Source organism: Magnusiomyces paraingens (genome assembly GCF_902498895.1).
Source record: "Magnusiomyces paraingens strain CBS 517.90 genome assembly, contig: contig2, whole genome shotgun sequence".
NCBI lineage: Eukaryota > Fungi > Ascomycota > Dipodascomycetes > Dipodascales > Dipodascaceae > Magnusiomyces > Magnusiomyces paraingens.
Window position 1 is genome coordinate 3,121,870 of NW_022474068.1, and position 19,276 is coordinate 3,141,145.

General features: G+C 37.5%; 6 protein-coding genes across 6 annotated transcripts; 3 read left to right on the top strand and 3 right to left on the bottom strand.

Annotated features, from left to right (window-relative positions):
• Nucleotides 1-482: 482 nt before the first annotated feature.
• On the top strand, nt 483-3,774 carry SAPINGB_P002723 (uncharacterized protein; the record flags this gene model as incomplete). The annotated part of the gene is made up of 2 exons (XM_031997441.1): nt 483-644; nt 706-3,774. The coding sequence occupies 2 exons, from the start codon at nt 483-485 to the stop codon at nt 3,772-3,774; spliced, it is 3,231 nt and encodes a 1,076-aa protein (XP_031853332.1).
• A 1,738-nt stretch (nt 3,775-5,512) lies between these two features.
• On the bottom strand, nt 5,513-9,420 carry SAPINGB_P002724 (uncharacterized protein; the record flags this gene model as incomplete). The annotated part of the gene is made up of 3 exons (XM_031997442.1): nt 5,513-7,454; nt 7,500-7,636; nt 7,687-9,420. 3 exons carry the CDS (start codon nt 9,418-9,420, stop codon nt 5,513-5,515), a joined length of 3,813 nt encoding a protein of 1,270 aa, XP_031853333.1.
• A 1,265-nt stretch (nt 9,421-10,685) lies between these two features.
• On the top strand, nt 10,686-12,149 carry SAPINGB_P002725 (uncharacterized protein; the record flags this gene model as incomplete). The annotated part of the gene is made up of 1 exon (XM_031997443.1): nt 10,686-12,149. The coding sequence occupies one exon, from the start codon at nt 10,686-10,688 to the stop codon at nt 12,147-12,149; it is 1,464 nt and encodes a 487-aa protein (XP_031853334.1).
• A 354-nt stretch (nt 12,150-12,503) lies between these two features.
• SAPINGB_P002726 (uncharacterized protein) lies at nt 12,504-14,870 on the bottom strand (the record flags this gene model as incomplete). Its single annotated transcript, XM_031997444.1, has 1 exon — nt 12,504-14,870. The coding sequence occupies one exon, from the start codon at nt 14,868-14,870 to the stop codon at nt 12,504-12,506; it is 2,367 nt and encodes a 788-aa protein (XP_031853335.1).
• Nucleotides 14,871-15,520: 650 nt separating this feature from the next.
• On the top strand, nt 15,521-17,221 carry SAPINGB_P002727 (uncharacterized protein; the record flags this gene model as incomplete). Its single annotated transcript, XM_031997445.1, has 1 exon — nt 15,521-17,221. The coding sequence occupies one exon, from the start codon at nt 15,521-15,523 to the stop codon at nt 17,219-17,221; it is 1,701 nt and encodes a 566-aa protein (XP_031853336.1).
• Nucleotides 17,222-17,344: 123 nt separating this feature from the next.
• SAPINGB_P002728 (uncharacterized protein) lies at nt 17,345-18,745 on the bottom strand (the record flags this gene model as incomplete). Its single annotated transcript, XM_031997446.1, has 1 exon — nt 17,345-18,745. The coding sequence occupies one exon, from the start codon at nt 18,743-18,745 to the stop codon at nt 17,345-17,347; it is 1,401 nt and encodes a 466-aa protein (XP_031853337.1).
• Between the last annotated feature and the right edge of the window lie 531 nt (nt 18,746-19,276).

The following is a 19,276-nucleotide window of genomic DNA, read 5'->3' on the forward strand; positions in this document are numbered from 1 at the left end:
TTTTTCTTGCCTCTCCACTCATTTTTTTTTTTTAAGAAAGAACAAATAAGCTCGACAAGGTGGTGTTTCGAAAAAGTCAAAGCAAACGCGAAACTGGAAGATATTATGAGAAGTTTGGAAGGGAGGGATAAGTTAAATCTGCGGAGTGTCTCATCTTCCAAATAGATTTTGTTATCGGTTGGTACTTGCAACCAGTGCGTAAATGATGTTTTTGATTCTGTATCACCAAACAAACGAAAATGGCCCAATTAGGATAAATCTGATTATGTAATTATACACGCGTCGCGTTAAACGCGCGTAAGATGCCCTAACCCTGGATCGCGTTTTTTTTTTATTAAAAATTTAATTAGTTTAATACCACCATATATTTAAATCAAATTTGATAAAAATCGTTAAAAGTTATTAAGAATCACCATAAGAAGCAGGCTTTTTCATGGTTCAACAAAGATATTTATAATGATTTTTAAATGAACAAAAAAGAAATGACATTATCTCCTTCCAAAGAGTTGGCAGGCGTGCTTCATTTTGTGGTTATGTGGACCAAAGAAAGTCACAAATCAAAGCCTTCATGGAATGATGGCACACTGGATTTTCATATTCGCAACAGAAGCTATATTCTCAAGGATGAAAATTCTTATACAGTTGTATGTTATAACAATGTATATATATATATATATATATATGTTCATAACTAACTTTAAATAGAAAACTGGGTTTTTAAACCAAGACCGACTTAATCAACAAGGAGAAATCAGTTTAGGTGTACCATATTTGATAACCATTGAAAGTGAAGAAAAAATGACATATACTGATATTTCTTCAATTATACCAAAAAACAGAAAGGCATACGTTCCCCCAAGCTTTAATAACAGCAATCAACTGGAAAGCTCAACGGTCTTAGAAGCGCCCAATAAAAACAATCACCGAGAAACCAGGAAAACAAGCACTAAGGGTATCATTGCCCCTCCACAACTCCATCTCTCCAACACTGTAAATATATCTGGCTCTAATATGTTTAGATCACCTTTAGATGGGCTGAATCCTCGCAAACCAATTTACCCAAATAGGCCTTCCTCTTCCTCTTCCTCTTCAAGATCGTCTACAAAAATAATTCCTTCGAAATCAAAAGTGGCTTTATATGTATTAGATTCCACGACCTCAGCTGCTACTGCTCCATATATTCCACCACTTCCCAAAGCTGCCCAGTATAATGTGGTTTCCATCAGTTCTAATCAAGTATCTAACAATGATGATACCCCGAAAAGCTCTCCAATACCAGATTTGTCAACGTTATCAATGCCAGTTTTTAATCATCAAGAAAACTCCAGCAAAACACAAAATAGAATGAGAATTTCGAAAAAGCCGCTTTATGAAATACATAACACTTCCCCAAAAAAATCAACAAATAAACTATCATCACCTTCTCAAAGGCAAAACTCGTTTGATGACAAAGATTTTGGATCGAGTGATTTTGAATTTGAAAGCAGTTTAGAATTGGAACATCATCAAAAAAAAGCCCCACCTAAATCAACTAAATCAAAAACTCTTAAAGTTTTTCCAAAGAAAAAGGATCAAAATCAAAAAAATCTGTCGCCTAACTCGAGTCCTCTATGTGAGGACGATCTGATAGATTTAAATGTTGGAGAAGTGTCTTATAGTAAATCTGCTGAAAATGATTTTAAAAAAGGGCCAAAAGTTGCAGTTAATCGAAAAAAATCATTTCCTGGGGTTTCCCCGATACAAAATACAGAAAAAAATCAAGACTCATCTAAAAGTGAAAGTCCTAGTGCTGCATCATATTTATTGAACAATCCGGAGACCAAATCCACGCACAGAAAATGCTCAACCCCCCTATTAACGAAAAGCCATTCCCCCACACATGCAAAAATTGCCGAAAACAAAGATGATACCGACATTTTTAATTTTGCCTTCCCCAGTAGATCTAACAGAAAGTTGCTTTCTCTTTCTAGCCGTTCTATGACTAGCCTTCCCAAATCTAACAAATCTGTTATTCAACCTTCAGCTTTTGGACAGCATAATAAACTAGGGTCGTTAAGGGAAGCATCTAGTAATGAAAATCAAAATAAAAGCAATAATGACTTTTTAGAATTTGATAAAAGGATTACTAATACAAAAACAACGTTAGAAGATAAGTTGGAGCATTCGGGTATCCTCAAAAAAATATCAACAACCTTGCGGGACGATCTAAAATCAGCAAAATATTGCGACAGTAGTGGGGTGCCTGCCAAAAATAAAGATTCTGCAAGTCCATTTGAATTTGATAGTGATGACGATATTGAAGTTTTAGACCAGTGCGAAGCAGATGCTGTGACAAAGTCAAACCTCAAACGTCATACAAACTTTTCCGTTGCAGAAATTTCTAAACGTACCAAAGTCAATAAAAACCTTGTCACGCGCGACAGCCCTACCATTGAAGATAGTTTTAACCATTTAAAAGAAAAGAACGAACTTTTAAATATGGATAAAGTCCAAAAGGAAAAGTCTCTGGAAATTACAAGTTCTTTACCAAAACAAAAAACGCATAAGAGCCTCTCGTCTTTTGCTTTTACGAACTTGGATAAAAAATACTGTGCTCCCATACCCGGTAATTCGGTCAAAGACTCGGTTTTAAATACTTCTGATGCTACAATCCCTGATAACATGAATGGATTGAAAAAAAAGCAGGTAGATTCAACACTAAAAACAAATGTTGATAAAACTTTAGAAGACACACACAATGATATTGATCAGTTTCCAGGGTCTTCCTCTCAAAACAATATACGGCAGTATCCTAGCAGCTTTGGCGAAGCCTTTGGCTTTAATGATGACATTGATATGAATCAGCATCATGAGCCAAATGAATATTTGAGCTCTGGATCTGAAGAGAATTACTTACCTAAACAACCAGCAAAGTCATTTCTACCACCAAAAAGCCCCGAGTTTGAGTTTGATGATGAACCTAGCTTGGATCTTGATTTGGAAAATTTGAGCGAGCTCGGAGCACGTTTTGATTTTGTTCGGAAAAGTGATGTCATCTCTGAAAGGAAAATAAGTACAGAGAATGAAGTTGATTTTATTCCAGCTAGCAGCGAGCTTATAGAAATTGACTCCTTTTCAGCATCAAAAACTCCACAGCCTAAATTTAACGGTCGGGTTGATAATACATCATCAGTTCCTTTGGCAGGTCAAAATAATTCAGATAGCGATGAGCTTCCAGATTCTGAAAAAGATGATTTTAAAATACCCGCCTCATTTGAAATGCCACCTCCATCAAATATAAAACCCAAACCTCCAGTTTCTCACAGTACCATTGTTGATACCTCTGAGATAGCTCAGCGCACTGAATCACTTTTAGACTTAAGCTTTGAGCTTTCTCAGGCAATTGACAAAGTAGAAATGTCTTTATCTCAACAAAATCCGGATTTTGCGGAAGAAACTTCTGCTAAAGATGTAGCATTAGGGGGAAACATTGGTGGTGCAATTGGTGCGAACCATACCACCGCTAATACACTGCCTACCTTTTTCAACATTACAAACGCACTTGTGTTCCCTTCTAATAATAAAATGCCAGCTTATAAAAATCCCTTGAAGCAAAATGATAAAAAAGGTAATGGAAGAAACTATAAAACATCAACTAACGATGGATTTTCCTTAGCCTCTAAAAACAAACAGCCACCAGTTATCATTACAGAGTTTGGACCGTGGACACCAGAGACGCTTGAACTTTTTGATTGGAGGCCTCCTAATCTTTCATATCCCCCAAATAATTTGTAATTCTTTTATATTTATTTTAATTAAATTTAGAATAAAAAAATTGTATATTATAAAAGAATGTCGAGATAATAGTTTTTTCTAATGCTCTACTGCGATCTACTGCAATTAATTGCATTAAATATTTAATTCTTTTGGGCATTTATTATCATGATTAGCTTACATTATCTTTTTTTTTTTGCTAACGTTGCCAATTTCAATCATATTCCATAAAGGAATAAAAAACAGTTGAATATAGTTTAAAATGATGCTTAAATAGAAGTCTATTTTTTTTTTTTTTTTTTGCAATTAGGATAACCATGGATAAGTCGGCCGGGGAGATCTAGTATTTTTCCAGTCGGCCGAATATGTAAATGGACTTATGTGAATATCTGGCCCGAGCTTGAAAGTCAATTTTAAATAGAATTGGTTTGAAGTGAAAGTCGGCCGGGGGTCAAAAATTTACATGTTTGGACTCAACCAGAAATGCAGGTCGGCCGAAGCAGAAAGTTGAGTTAAGTTGATGTACCACCACGGCCGGGACTTATAAAACTGCCACATACGCAATTTTTTTACAAAAAATTAAAAAAAAAAAAATTTGAAAAATACATGTATTGACTGTACAGTCAATTTGTTGAACAAAAAATAAAAAGGATAAATATCAATTTTTAAATGAGGGATATGGGAAATAATTTTATGGACAGTACTTTACAAATCACAGTGGCTACATTTTCATTTAAATAGCAAGCTAATTCAGGCTTTAAAAAAATTGTGACTTTGGGCTAATATGAAAAATAACAGTCGATTAGCACTCAATCAACGGAAACTTTTTCGAAGTTTAACCAACCTATGGTAACAATATTTGATAGAATAATTGTCCTTTAACTCTTTATAAAGACTTTTAAGTGAAACTATAGAGCCTAAACAAACTTCAATTGAAGTTTAGCAACAAATTTCAAGAAAAATATTGAACAAAAAAAATAAATCAATTTATATTTAAGAGCAACTGTTTTTTTCTATATAAAAATGATAATTTATTAAAAATTAAACCTATTTTTAAAAAATTACAAGTGTTATTATGATCACTTTTACCATTTTCTTCTTTAGCCATGGCTTCTGCAAAAACGGTATAAGTTAAAATATTATAACTTTGGCTTTCAGAGAAAATTTATTTAAATGTGACGTAAAAGTGAAATCTTTTAAAATATTTAAATTTACAAGAAAGTCACTTTCACTTAGATATAAAAGGAGACTGACCCATCTACAATAGGCAAATTTGGCTCTAGCAATGTTTTTGAGCTAGAGGTTTAATAATAATTATTATTTTAAAAAAATTAATATATAAATAAAAAAACTTAATAATATAATAACATGCTTTTTTTTCAAGTTATGGTTTCAGTAGAACAGTTTTATTAACAGATCTCGAGAAGCTGATTTTCATTGTTTCAAGATTTTGGCTCCGACTCTAGACCAATATAATTACGTAAGCTCAATGTTTAAATAAAATTCTTGTACGAATCTTTGTGGACAAAAATAAGGTCAATTCTAAGTATCCGCAAGGGTTGGGGTAGCTTTTAATTATCATTAGTGGAACAAAAAAACAATAAAAATGAACATAAAGGGTCGATTCTATAACCCTTGAATAAAAACAAACAAACGAACATAAAGGGTCATGTTCCATATTATTTACCCCTTTTTAAACCAACTCTTTTTATTAAAAATCTATGAAATGTATTTACAGCTTTTACTTTTAGAAAAATATTTAAACCCTTTTACCTGTCAACGACAAAGCATTTGATCGCAGTGCTACATTATTTAGGACTGTTTCAAGATAATAAGTGAATTGAGATCCAGCGAAGTTGCATTTTATGGCAGCGCTTACTGCCGAATTAGCAACAAAAGATGGTGTTATCACTGGAACAGATATCCTAATCGCTCTATTGTTTGCAGGCGGCTCTGAAATATTTATCACTGCAAAGTTCCCAGCACAGTCGACAGAAGCTCCAGGAACAGTTGTGTACGGCACTTGTGAATTTTCTAACGCTTCTGTTTGTTCGACTGCAATGCCCGAACATAAAAAATTGTAGGCCGAAGTGACGCCAACTTGCATTTCTGTCCAATCAGTGAAGGCCGAAGGAATGTAAATGTAAATAACTCCAGAAGATTCAAGTACACGAGCCTGAATTGACAAAAAATATACATCAACAATGGCCATATCAAGCATAAGTACACTACCCTCATTGAGCGATTGTTTAACAAAAGTTAAAGGAACGAGCCGGTCTGAAGTATACTGTTCCGGATTTTTTAAAAAGGCTGTAAAAATAATAGATCCTGTGACGTAAATCACATCCCAGTTTTGAATCACTGTAACTGTCAAAATATTTGTTTCTGAGTCAATAGTCACTTGTATAATGGCTTCACCAACGTCATTGTAGATCAGAAATTGTGAGGGGAAATTGTGAAACTCAGGAGCTATTTCAATGCTTGCTTGTTGACCAACAATTAAATTTTGTGCAATATTGAGCTCAATTGAGATTTGGATAGTATCATAAGGTGAGTATCCCATAGAGTAGTTTGCATTTAAACTTATTAATTCCACTCCGGTAAAAATCGTAGCATTAAAAGTTCCGTTATTTGAAGAGAGATCAGTTTGCTCTTGAATATTTTGATCTTGTCTGGGATGCAAATCATGAAATTTAAAAGATTCGCCATCATTCTCATATCTATAACTTTTCCTGCCTCTGTCATCTCTTCCTCTGTATGGTCCACCACGCGCCCTACCAACAGTTGTATCGTTTGGTGAGTAAATAAAATAAAAGGGCTCTGAAACAAAAGTTTGCCATGATGTAAGATTGTTTGTGTTTATAGAATTGTCATCAGGGACACCAGGGAGTACATTTACCAAAACACGGTATATTCCATCAGGTATAGCAGTGGAAGCTGTGATTTCAAAAAGATAAAACGACCCGCCAAGCGATCGAGAAGAATAAGGGTAAGGAAACCCATCGACAAAATTTAAAACCCCATTTTGACCCTCTGTTAATGGCAAAACAATATTGTTTTCCGAGAAAGATTCATTGACCAAAGCAATGTCAATTTCAGAAGCACCGATAAGAAGTGGCAAATAAATCAAAGAATCGAGCCCATTGTTGATAACAGGGGGTCGCTTCACGCTGGAATCCAAAATTGTTGCATTACTAATTGCATTGAAAAGTAGTAATGGTTGATGTGTATGACTCCAGGCTTTGTAGCCGTCAACAAATGTGCCAACGTATGCAGCAGATACCTGTTCACCATTATTTCCGCTAAAAAGGATTTTGCCTTGATATACAGGACCATATTCTGCGGGGACTGTATCAGGGGCTTTTATCCCAAGATTAATTACTTGACTGGACATTGGGAAGATTGTGATTGTTTTAGAAGCACCAGTAACTGATGCAAACTTGTATATGAATGGAGGAAAATATGAAGGAATCATGTCATCTGGTCTTTTTGTAAAAACCGTGACGGCTGGGTTATGCACAATGGTGTACTGTACTGTGTAATCATTGCCATTATAAAGTGTCACGTTAAAAATTGTATCCAAATTTGATGATATCCCAAGGGAAAGGTTGGGGTCTGAAGTGATGAGGGTTTTAGTGTCTATAAATCTTGTTGCATTGATGAATCCAAAACCTTGTTGAATCAGTGGTGCCGCATAAGTACTAAAAAAAAGTTAGACAAGAAGAAATAAATTGTGAGGAACTTACTTTGTAGAGCTTGAATCAAGAGAAAATTGCAGAGGTGTTGCCGTTTGGATCATTCGTTGATGAAGGTTAATTGCAGTATCACTATTTTTGGTTCTATTTTCCATAGTACTTAAGTAAAGGGCAGCCACACCGGCAACCTGTGCAACGTTAGCTATTTAGGTCCATTGCATTTCTTGAAATCACATACATAGGGTGCTGCCATACTTGTTCCAGTCATTGTTGCAAATTCATTGAATAAAAATGTCGAGTAAATGTTACTTCCTGGAGCTGTAATTTGAGGAAACAGTGCTCCATTGTAGTTAGGCCCCATGCTGGTATAGCGACTAACTTGTAGCAAATCTGGACTATCTAAAGAAAATAAACTTCGGGGAATTAAGCTTGATTCTTGAAATACAAGATCTATTGTATTCCCAGCTAAAATTTGCTGTTGGGCCCAGGTGGGGAAAGACCCAATAATAGAGCCACGGATAGAAATGGGGTCATATAGTCCTCGCACTGGATCAGGATAAGTACTAGTTGAAGTAAGTGTAGAGTTATTGTTATAAGTGAACACAACAGGATAGCCCTGTGTACCAACGGAATAATAGAATTGATTATTTTTGCATGAGTCTTGAGGAAATAGTAAGGCTATTAAATCCTGATTTGTATTATTTGAAATCTTTCCATTTAGTTCACAAGCAGTTTGATCATAAAGCTGTAAGCGAAAAGTTCCAGTAGTATTTGGCTGAATGCCTGAGGCAGTAGAATAAGCAAAATTAAAAGTTTCTCCTGAAGACGACTTTGCCAAAGCTTCGTATACTAGGTATTGACCACTTACAGATGCAGCTACTGAAGTTAGATGATTACCGGCAGCTAAACCATTACCAAAGAAAGGTCCAAAGTTTCCAGAATTTGCAGCAGAAATGGCAACAAAGATGCCTGCGTTATTGATTCTTGTAGCGATTTCAGCCAAAGGATTGTCTGTGAACATAACACCATCGACACCTAAAGATAAACTTAAAATGTCGTTATTGTCTTGGAATGCTCTTAACAGGCCATTAACTATGGAATCGTCACTAGATGTTCCAACGCACCCAAAAACCTTGTAGATTCGAAGATTGGCATCAGGTGCTACTCCAATAAAGTTTTTATTATCGAAAGCCGCAATAATTCCAGCAGTATGGGTTCCATGTCCATAACAGTCAGTTACATTGTCGTTTGGTGAGAATGTACTATAGCCCTGAAACTCTTGATCATAAACACCTCCTACAAAGTTGTATCCTCCTAAAACCTTATACCCGGTGCCAATTCCACCACCAAGTGGTTCTCCCAAGTAATATACACCACTGTCAACAATTCCAATAGTAACTCCCTTACCAGTTATATTGCGAGCATGAAGTTCTGAAACCCCGGTAACTTTGTGAGGGTTCCAAGGCGGGTATTGAAATCCAGTCAAATTGGTTGCATTGGTAGTGTTGGAAGTAATAGCAGCTATATTATTTGAAATAAACCCATTTTGATATGAATCAAGAAGAACCGTGTCTGATGATCCCACAGGATTGAAAGTATTGTCGATGGAAGAATCAACTAAAGGGTGATCTTGTGGGTCCTGGTGAAGTTTGATAAGACGAACGGGCCATACCTTTTTGACGTCTGGGTGGGATTTTAAAAGATTTAGTACATGGTCATTAGGAAATGATTTGGAAATTGAAATTGAAGAGCCATGAAATATTCCATGAGTAGAGTAAGAGTGAATGGGGTATGCAGGAATCCCATTCAACTTAAGGCTTGCGATGAAAGCTTCAGTAGAGTCGCCTTTGATCGATCTTTTTGAAAGAGTTTTATGATCTTGGTACTCCACAATGAACCGATTTGGAATGTATTCAATAGAATTTGTTAAAGAGATAAATAGCACAAAAATGAAAACTAGTCGCAGAATCATTGTGAGTTGAATAATTTAAGAAAGATGGAGGGTCAGTAGGTGTTTATATAAAAATCAAAAAAAAAAAAACCTCTATATCTTAGATAATTGATATAAATAATATTTTTACTATGAAATAGAATTTAACGTGTTTTTTTTTTCATTTGAAAAAAAAATATAATAAAAATAAAAATAAAAATAAAAATAAATTTATTTTTAAAATCAATTGGCTTGTCTTACTTAAACTTTTTGAACCCTTGAACTATCACCGAAAAGTAATAGCTCCAGAGTGGGTATCTATGAATATCACGCAATTTACTGCTTTAAAAAAAGGCCTTCAATTTACAAAATAGTAGATGCGTATATTGTATACTAGAATTCTTTTGATTAATGTGCCACTTAAGAATCCGAAAGTAATCTGCTTTAAGTGAATGCATTGATTATTTTCTTATTAAAAGTTACCAAGCTACGTTTTTTTTTTTTTTTTTTTTTTTTTTTGATTTTCATCCACCAATGTTATGTTTAGAGCGAGACAGATGAATTTAATTTAATTTAAAAAAAAAAACAATATTATTATTTGGTAAAGAGCGGGGATGGAAAGAAATGAATACCCTATTTTTTTTTCTATTGTAGTTTATTTGAACCCCATTGCCATTTTCTTGAAAGAAGGTTTGACATCGTGTCTCGGGATTGTCTAAATTTTTTTTTTAAGATCTAATGTGATTCTTTAAATAGTTTACTTTAAAAAATTTTTGATACCTAAATTTATTTTTTAAAACAAATATGAAAAGGTCTTATTATTGAAGTTCTAAAAGAAATCACCACCTTCTAAAAAAGTTTTAGCACCAGCTACGTATATACGTATATGTTCAACCGATCTGTGATCTCATACATGAAGCTGCGTAATTAAGAGAAAACAAAACAACATCTGCCAAAACTACATGTTCAAAAATTCTCGGCATTTGTAAAAATTACAAATTTTTTTTTTTTTGAAGCTTAATAGTTTTTGTTTTAAAAATTACAATTTGAATACTAATCGTTTTGAAATATTAAAAAAGATCCTACTAATCAATTAGCAAAACCTTAAGAATGCGCCGCACAAATAGTAGCCGCATATCATTTATAATTACATAATATTTTACATAATATTTTTTTTTTGAAAATTTTTTTTATCACCACTCGCCTTTCCCTACAGAAGCACATTTCTTCTTTTCTCTTACTGACCTTATCACCAAGGCTCATCTCCCTCCCCTCTTATACCTTCTAACAACTACACACCATATACCATGAAAATTAAAACTATTAGCAGATCATCTGATAATTACCTGCCGGTGCGTGCGGACGACTCACAGCGCCTGCCGCGAAACCTGGATCCGGCCCTACACCCTTTTGAGCGAGCTCGTGAGTACACGCGCGCTCTGAACGCCACGAAGCTGGACCGCGTATTTGCGCAGCCATTTGTGGGGCAAATGGGTCGTGGTCACATTGACGGTGTGTACTCGATTGCTAAGAACACACGAACTCTTGCACACGTTGCGACAGGATCCGGCGATGGTGTGGTGAAACTGTGGGACCTGGCGTCACAAGAAGAAGCGTTATCTGTGCAAGCACACTCAGATATTGTGAGAGGCATGACAGTAGACCTTGAGGGAAATTTGCTGTCGTGCTCAGCAGATAAGACAGTTAAATTGTGGGACGTTGCTGGAGCAGTTGCAACAAAGGAGGATCACATTGGAAGCCGCCGATACGTCAAGGGAGGTGGTCAAGGAACTGGAGGCGCGTCGGAGGACGAGATCAAGCCGCTGGCTACATACAAAGGCACTGGAGCATTTATGGGAGTTGACCATCATCGAGACGAGCCCAAGTTTGTTACTGCAGGTGACAGCGTTGAACTTTGGGACAGTTCGCGGTCGAACCGGGCGGTTGCAAATTTGAGTTGGGGTGCTGACAATGTGTCAACTGTCAAGTTTAATATGACTGAAACTTCTGTTGTTGCTACAGCAGGTAGTGATCGTTCGATTGTGTTGTATGATATCCGAACATCGACACCTGTGCAAAAACTGGTCACAACACTGCGCACCAATGCTCTGGCATGGAATCCAATGGAGGCTTTTATTTTCTGTGCTGGTAGTGAGGACCACAATGTGTATCTGTATGATATGCGGAACCTGGACAAGGCACAAAACGTGATGAAAGATCATGTTGCTGCTGTTATGGATGTTGATTTTGATCCCACTGGACAGGAGATTGTGAGTGCCAGTTATGATCGGACGTTGCGAATTTACCGGCAACGGGAAGGCCACTCTCGGGACATTTATCACACGAAGCGGATGCAGCATGTATTTTGCGTGCGGTTTACTTCTGACTCCAAGTTTATAGTGAGTGGTAGCGATGACGGCAATGTGCGGCTGTGGCGCCGCAATGCGAGCGAGCGGGTTGGAATTATGAATGCGCGGCAGTTATCCAAGAAGAATTACGACGACGCGCTCAAGGAGCGGTACAAGCATATGCACGATATTCGCAGAATCTCAAGACACAGACAAGTTCCGATTGCAGTCAAGCGTGCTAAGGATACGAAACGTGAAGAGTTGGCTAAAATTAAGCACAAGGAGGACAACTTGCGGAGAAACTCAAAGAAAGGTACTGTGCCATATGTTCCTGAACGTAAGAAGCATATTTTGGGAACTGCGATTAATAACGATCAGCAGCAGCAAGATGCTGAAAATAATGAAGATTATGATGAAGAATAATAAATTATAAATTACTATATATATATATAAAAGGGTGTGAAAGTGCAATTTTGCGATTTTTGCAAAACAAAAAAAAAAAAAAATCTAAAATAACAAAGTATGCATAAAATTAGAAATTAAAAGAGGAAGAAGAAAAGTGTGGAGAAAAAATGAAGAGAATAGGGAAGAGGGAAAAAAAAAAAAAAAAAAAACAAGATGGAGATAATCGGGAAAGAAGAAACAATAATAATAATAAAAATATAAAGAAGTGACAAATGGGGTATAATATTTTTTTTTTCGTGTTTCTTGTTTTTTTTTTTTTTTTTAAAGATAATGATTTTTGTCTTTTTTTTAGTGATTTTGAAAAGTTTTTTTTTAAGAACCTGAAATCCTTGGGATAACAATAGGTGGTCCGTCATCCGAAGGTTCGTCAACTTGAGGAATTTGTAGCTGTTCCTGCTGTAGAGCAGCCGCAGCTTCTTCCTCTTGCTGACGTTGTTCTTCCTCATACCGTTCTTCTTCAAATTGCATATGAACAAGGTGTCGCGCGCCCTCTGCTTGAACTTCTTCGTCTTCTTCAATCATGTCGTCGTCGTAATTCACGTCCAGCGAGAGAGACACGTCAGCGACCTTGTCAGATGCCAAGTCTTCGAGAAAGGGAATCATATCTAGGAGCTCATTATCGTGAGCATCTGAAAACCAAGACGAGACCGGAATAGCATGCTGGGGGTGGAAAGCATAGGATGTTGGAGAGTTGTCTATAATGATGGTATCCTTAAGAGGCCGACCAAGAACTGAGAGGTCTTTAATATAATTGCCTTGGTGGTTGAAGCAGCTTTCACGGAAAAGTCTGTGGTGCACGACATTATGGATATCCAGCTGGTCCAGCAGCGGATCTCCATAGCGCGACACAGACGCAGTGAAGACAACTATTTCGTAAAGCTGGCCGACACGGCGCATAAACTCGTCGACTCCGGGGCGTTTAATGACATATACGTTATGGTATTGTAAGTCAATTTCCACTGGGATAACAAAGTCAGCCCTGCGCAGGTATTTGAAAGAAGAGTGAACCAGAGTCTCATCGAGGTCAAGCACAAGGCATTTCCGGCCCGACATTTCCGGCGTGGCGGGTTTGAGTAATGCTGCCTCGGGACCAAGGGTAGAGAGTAAGTATCCCTCTTCATTAACCATGCCTTCATAGGGGTAATAGGAGCCGTCGTCTTTTTCATCGGGGTTGTACTGGACCTGGGGATAATCCTCGTATTCATACTGATTTTGAGAGTCTGTAGAGGATGATGAAATAGTTGAAGACGTTGTAGAAGTTGGTTGGAGATGAGAAGTGGGTGTAGAAGAAGAAGCTGAAGAAGCAGCAGCAGCAGCAGCAGCAGCAGCAGCAGTTGTTGCTGCCGATGATGTCACTGCTGCTGACGCTGCTGCTACTGCTGCTGCACCTACTGTAGTTGTTGTTGTTGCAGCTGTTGAAGAAGAAGTAGTTGTTGCGGTACCTGAAGAAGATGAAGATTCACCGGTAGAGTCTGGAGTATGGTCATCAGAAAACTTTTCTGATAACTTATCACGGGCTCTGTGGAGAAGATTTCTAGTGTGTTCGAGAGAAGAACGGCCGGAGGTAGTTGGAGGTTGTATGCTGCCATGAGGGGAGGCTGTTGAAACCGATGGAAGGGCTGGAGAAGCATGTCTGGGTGGGATTTCTGCTTCGTACGACTCGTCTGGATGCAAAGGGGTTTGTGCGGCAGAAGTTGAAGCGGAAGAGGAAGTTGAAGAGGAAGAGGAAGTTGAGGCGGAAGATGCAGTAGAGCGAGAAGAGGCTGCTGATTTTGATCGCGTGTGAGATTTTTCAGGGGGTCTAAGGGATGTAGTAGCGGCGGCAGCAGCAGATGTAGATTTAGTAGATGGTTTAGACGCAGCAGTATTAGTATTAGAGGAAGTAGTAGCAGTAGCCAAGCGTTTTTTAGAAATTGAATGGGAGCGCTTAGCTGAAGTCTGAGCGCGGGAGGCTGTTTGAGATGGTGATGGGTGCTGGTGGGTCTGACGCGTGGGAGGAGTTCTTATAGGACCTTGAGAAGATGTGACAGCATTGGCAGTAGAAGCGTTTGCACCATTACCTGAGGCAGGAGATGAACTGGAATAAGCAAAACGCTGGGCATGGTGGTGGGACTGGTGAGAGTCGCGGGATATGCTAAAGCAGGAAAAGATGCGAAGGAGAGATTCTCCAAGAGACCTACGACCTGAGCTGCGCGTACTGCCGGCATGACCCTGTGCAGGATGAGAGGTTGGGGATGAATAATTGAGAGGGCCTGTAGAAGGAGCAGTCAATGTAGGGTTTGTGGAAGTGGTAACTATGGAAGGACGATGTCCTGGGGTTCGTAATGTAGGAGCTGCTGCAGCGAGAGAAGAAGAGTGACGGCGTGATGAAGTTTGAGCCGTGGGTGCAGGCGCGGGCTGATGCTGTTGTTGCAAAGAAGGTTGAGCAAGAGAGGATGAGTTTGTTTGAGTAAGTTTGACGCGTGTAGATTGTTGAGAAGGTGCAAGTTTATTATTATTATTATTATTAGTAGTAGTAGTTGGAGCTGTGGTAGTAATAGTGTTAGCAGCAGAAGTAGAAGTAGTAGTAGAAGGTGGTGAAGATGCTGGGATATTTGCGGCTGGTGTTGCTGCAGCTGCTGCAGAATGCGCTGAGGCTTTTGGTGAGACGGATGTGGCCTTGCTCAGGCCTGCACTCATTGTCGCTTGCGATGGGTGGGTGGGATGAAAGGAAAGGGAGGGAATAGGAAGAAGGTGATGATGATGATGATGATGATGATAATTTGAGGTGGTGGTTGTGAAAGGTTATTTTGGATTGAATTTAAATTGTAAAGATGAACGGATGTAAGTAAGAATGTGAAGGTTTTTTTAGGAAAAAAAAAAAAAAAAAAAAAAAAAAAACGATGAAAAGGTTTAGGGTTTTTTAATGGTGGTGGTGGTAAATAAAAAAAAAAATTAAAGAGAGGCTTGTTGGCTGCACACAAACACGAAAATGAAAATGAAAACACACAAACAACAACAAAATGGCTGCTTCAGGCGGACTTTTGTGGTGATGGTGGTGGTGGTGATGCATAAAAAAAATAAAATAATAAAAAAAATATAACGGCAATACATTACGTAATTCAAAATAATTATCTGTAACAAATATTGTAACTGTGATTGTAATAAGTCAACTGAAAAAAAAAAAATGAATTAAATGAGTCAATCGAGCCAGCCAAATCAATTAAAAAAAAAAGCCACACGTACTGTTTAAAACCTTTTTTTTTTTTTTTTTTGATTCCGTTAGCCCATCCATACTTTTTCCCATCCCCAACAAACCAACCAGATAAAAAAAAAAAATAACAAAAAAGATGGCCTCTCCTAGTTCTCTTGCAGCTGCTGTGACCTCTCTTTCAGTGACTACTCCATGGGTTGTCCAGAAGTTTGGCGGTACTTCAGTCGGGAAGTTCCCAGAAGATATTGCTGAAAAAATTGTCAAGGCCTACTCTCATGATGGATACCGGGTCGCTGTGGTATGCTCTGCTCGATCCACCAATACTAAGGAAGAGGGTACAACCACTCGGCTGCTGCAAGCTGCTGATTACGCCATCACTTCTGTCCGCGGAAATGCGTCGTCAGATGAAACCTCTTTACATGACGGTTCAGTGCACCCAGACGATGTTCTGGACACTGCAGAACTTGAGGCTGTTGCAAAGGAAGCCGAACGTCAGTGCACAAACAAAATTGAAGCAATTCGCGAATCTCATTTGGAAGTTGCACGGTTACACATCAAGTCTCCAGAATTACGCAAGACTCTGGAACGAGACATTAATAAGGAGTGTGATTTGATTATCGGCATCATGTCTGCAGTACGAGTTCTTGATGAGATTTCCCCCCGCACTTTGGATTCCATCATTTCGGCCGGAGAAAAACTGGCGTGTTTGTACATGGCTGCATTGATCAATGATCGTGGACTAAAAGCACAGTACATTGATCTATCACACATTGTGCCATCAACTTATAAGAGCCCAAATCCAGCAAACAAGAACAACACTTTGGATGCTGAATTTTATGATTATGTTAAGGCTCACATCAAGCATGAAATTGAACGCAAGTGCAAAAAGGGCGAGATCCCTGTAATTACTGGCTATTTCGGCGTGGTTCCTGGAGGACTTATCAATGGAGTTGGTCGTGGATATACAGATTTTTGCGCAGCTCTGGCTGCAGTTGCGCTCAAGGCTGAGGAGTTACAGATTTGGAAAGAGGTTGATGGTATTTTCACAGCAGATCCTCGCAAGGTCCCAACTGCTCGGTTGCTTAGCATTATTACTCCTGAGGAGGCTGCTGAGTTGACATACTATGGATCTGAAGTAATTCATCCCTTTACCATGGAGCAAGTTATTAATGCAAGAATCCCTATTCGTATTAAGAATGTCATAAATCCTACAGGCAGTGGTACAGTGATTTACCCTGATAATTTCACAGGAACCCCAGGACATGCCACACCTCCTCATCCCCCAAAGGCTCTTGAACGGGTGCCATCGAGTTTTTTCAATGTGCAACAACTTCATAAGGGCCCTACAGCTGTTACTACCAAGAACAATATACTTGTTCTTAACATTCATTCAAATCACAAGGACCGATCTCATGGCTTTTTGGCTCATGTTTTCTCCATTCTGGACCAATGGAAGCTTGTTGTTGATTTGATTTCAACTTCAGAGGTCCGTGTGTCAATGGCCTTACATTCAAACTTGCCTGAAAAGCGGTTGAAGCAGGCATTGAATGAATTGCGTAAATATGGTACAGTTGACGTCACACGTAAATTATGCATTGTTTCGCTTGTGGGCAAGAATATGAAATCAAGCATTGGTATTGCAGGTCAAATGTTTGAAACGCTGGGTCGGGCTGGCATCAATATTGAAATGATTTCCCAAGGTGCAAGTGAAATCAATATTTCAACTGTGATTGATCAAAAGGATGCAATCAAGGCATTAAATGTGTTACATCAAACATTGTTAAATCGACCAGTTGGGCGAAACACTCCTTCGTTTGTTGGTGTTGGGGATGTATAAAAGGGAGAAAACAAAAAAAAATAAAAATAAAAATAAAAATAAAAATCAAAAAGAGTTATAAATTTTGATATACAGAAAAAAAAAAGGTTACAGTTATTATATATAAATAAATATACATTATTATTACTGAAAAACAAAGATTTGATCATCTGGACGAGAAAGTCCTTTTCGTGCAGGTGAATAGCCAGCATCTACAGCAACTTTGCGCATAGCTGAAACCATTGGTGGAGGGCCTGAAAGTAATAGTCTAACTGATTGGTGATTGTTTTTATCAGGAAGTTGTGTATGTTTTGTTAAGATTTCTCTTGAGAGAACAACTGGAGAATCTAAACCTTGAGAGTCAGGTTGAGAAGAGGTATAAATATAGGTTGTTTGGATTGGCAGAGAGTCCAATTGATGTTTAAGAAGAACATCTCTTTCATTTTCATTCATGTAAATTAAGGATATAGATGGGTGATTGTTATTGTTATTGTCATTGGTATTAGTACTATTATTATTAGTAGTAGTAGTTGTAGTATTAGTATGATGAGAATAATGATGTGGATGATGGAAATTGTTTGTAGAATTTGAAAAAAAAATGTAAAGAAGTAGCTGATAAATTGGAATGATACCTGTGCCTGAAGCAATAATGTTGAGATGTCTGGCCATGAGAGGAGAATAGACAAAAGACCCAGTAGATGATGATGGTCCTAAGACTTGGATGCATGCTCCTAGGGGGAGAGAAGCAATATGTTTCGAGACATTTCCAAAAGGATAAGACTTGACCAGCAAGTCAAAGTAGCCTCTTGTATTTGTATAGTTGTTTGTAGTTGTAGTTGTAGTTGTAGTATTAGTGTTAGAATTATAGTTATTGTACTGATTGTTGTTATTGCTTTTTTTACTACTAATACTACTACTACTGCTGCTATTGCTGCTGTTGCTGCTTGTATAAAAGTCCGAATCTAAAGTTACAGGCGTATAACTGCGACTTAGGATTTTCCCATGGATAGGTGCCAGAACTGTAATATGTTGTCCTGGAGTTAATCCCAAAGTGTCTGTAGGACTTGGAAGAGCAAATCTATAAATTGCAGTTGATTCTGAGAGAAAGGATTTGTGAATAAGAGGGAATGAAGAAGGTTTACGATGGTTTCGATGAAGGACTGAAGATGCACTTAAGAATGAACCTGAAGTAGTAGAAGAAGTTCCATTATTGGCGTCATTTTCAATGTCATCAAGATCAAGAGGAGGTCCTAATTCAGTGTCTATTGGTGATTGGTAGTTGTGTGAATTCGGTGAAGATGAGGTTGTTTTTATAGTTGTTGTTGGTGGTAGTTGTGGTTGTGGTTGTGGTTGTGTTGATGATAAAGTGTTGTTATTATTATTATTATTATTATTATTGCTGGTACTACTACTACTATGGTAAGATTTGTTGCGAGATCTTGCAGCAAGTGCTCGAAGAAGGCGTGGCGGGAGTAACGCAAGATGGTGGGCTGTTGCGAGGACTGCAATTGTAAAGAGTAGAAAAGATGCCAGTTGGTAAAGCATTTGTTGTTGGTTTTGTTGGTGTGGTGAGAGAGAGAGAGCGTGGGAGGGGGAGATAAAACAAAAGTTTAGCAAAGTGTTGTTTAGATGGTTTAGATGGTTTAGATGTTTTGAATTTTTTTGAAATATTTTTTTTTTTTTGCTGTATGTGTTTAATTATTACACACACACACACACACACACAAAAGCAGCACACAAAGGCAGCAAACAATAAGTGCAACTATAAGGAAAATAAAGAATTTTTAAGACCTCCACCTCCTGTTAAAGCTTCAACCTGTACAGAAAAAGTTGGCTTTTTTTTTATTAATAATTATTATAAATTAAAAAGATTTAAAATGAAATGAATATATATATATATATATATATATATATGATAATAGAAAAAGGAAAGAAGAAAGGGGGGAGGGGTGAATATTATTATAATAATAATAATAATAATAATAATAATAATAATAATAATAATAATAATTATTATGATTATCAAAGTTTAATTTTTTTTAATTTATTTATAGTTTAATAAATAACTTCTATTAA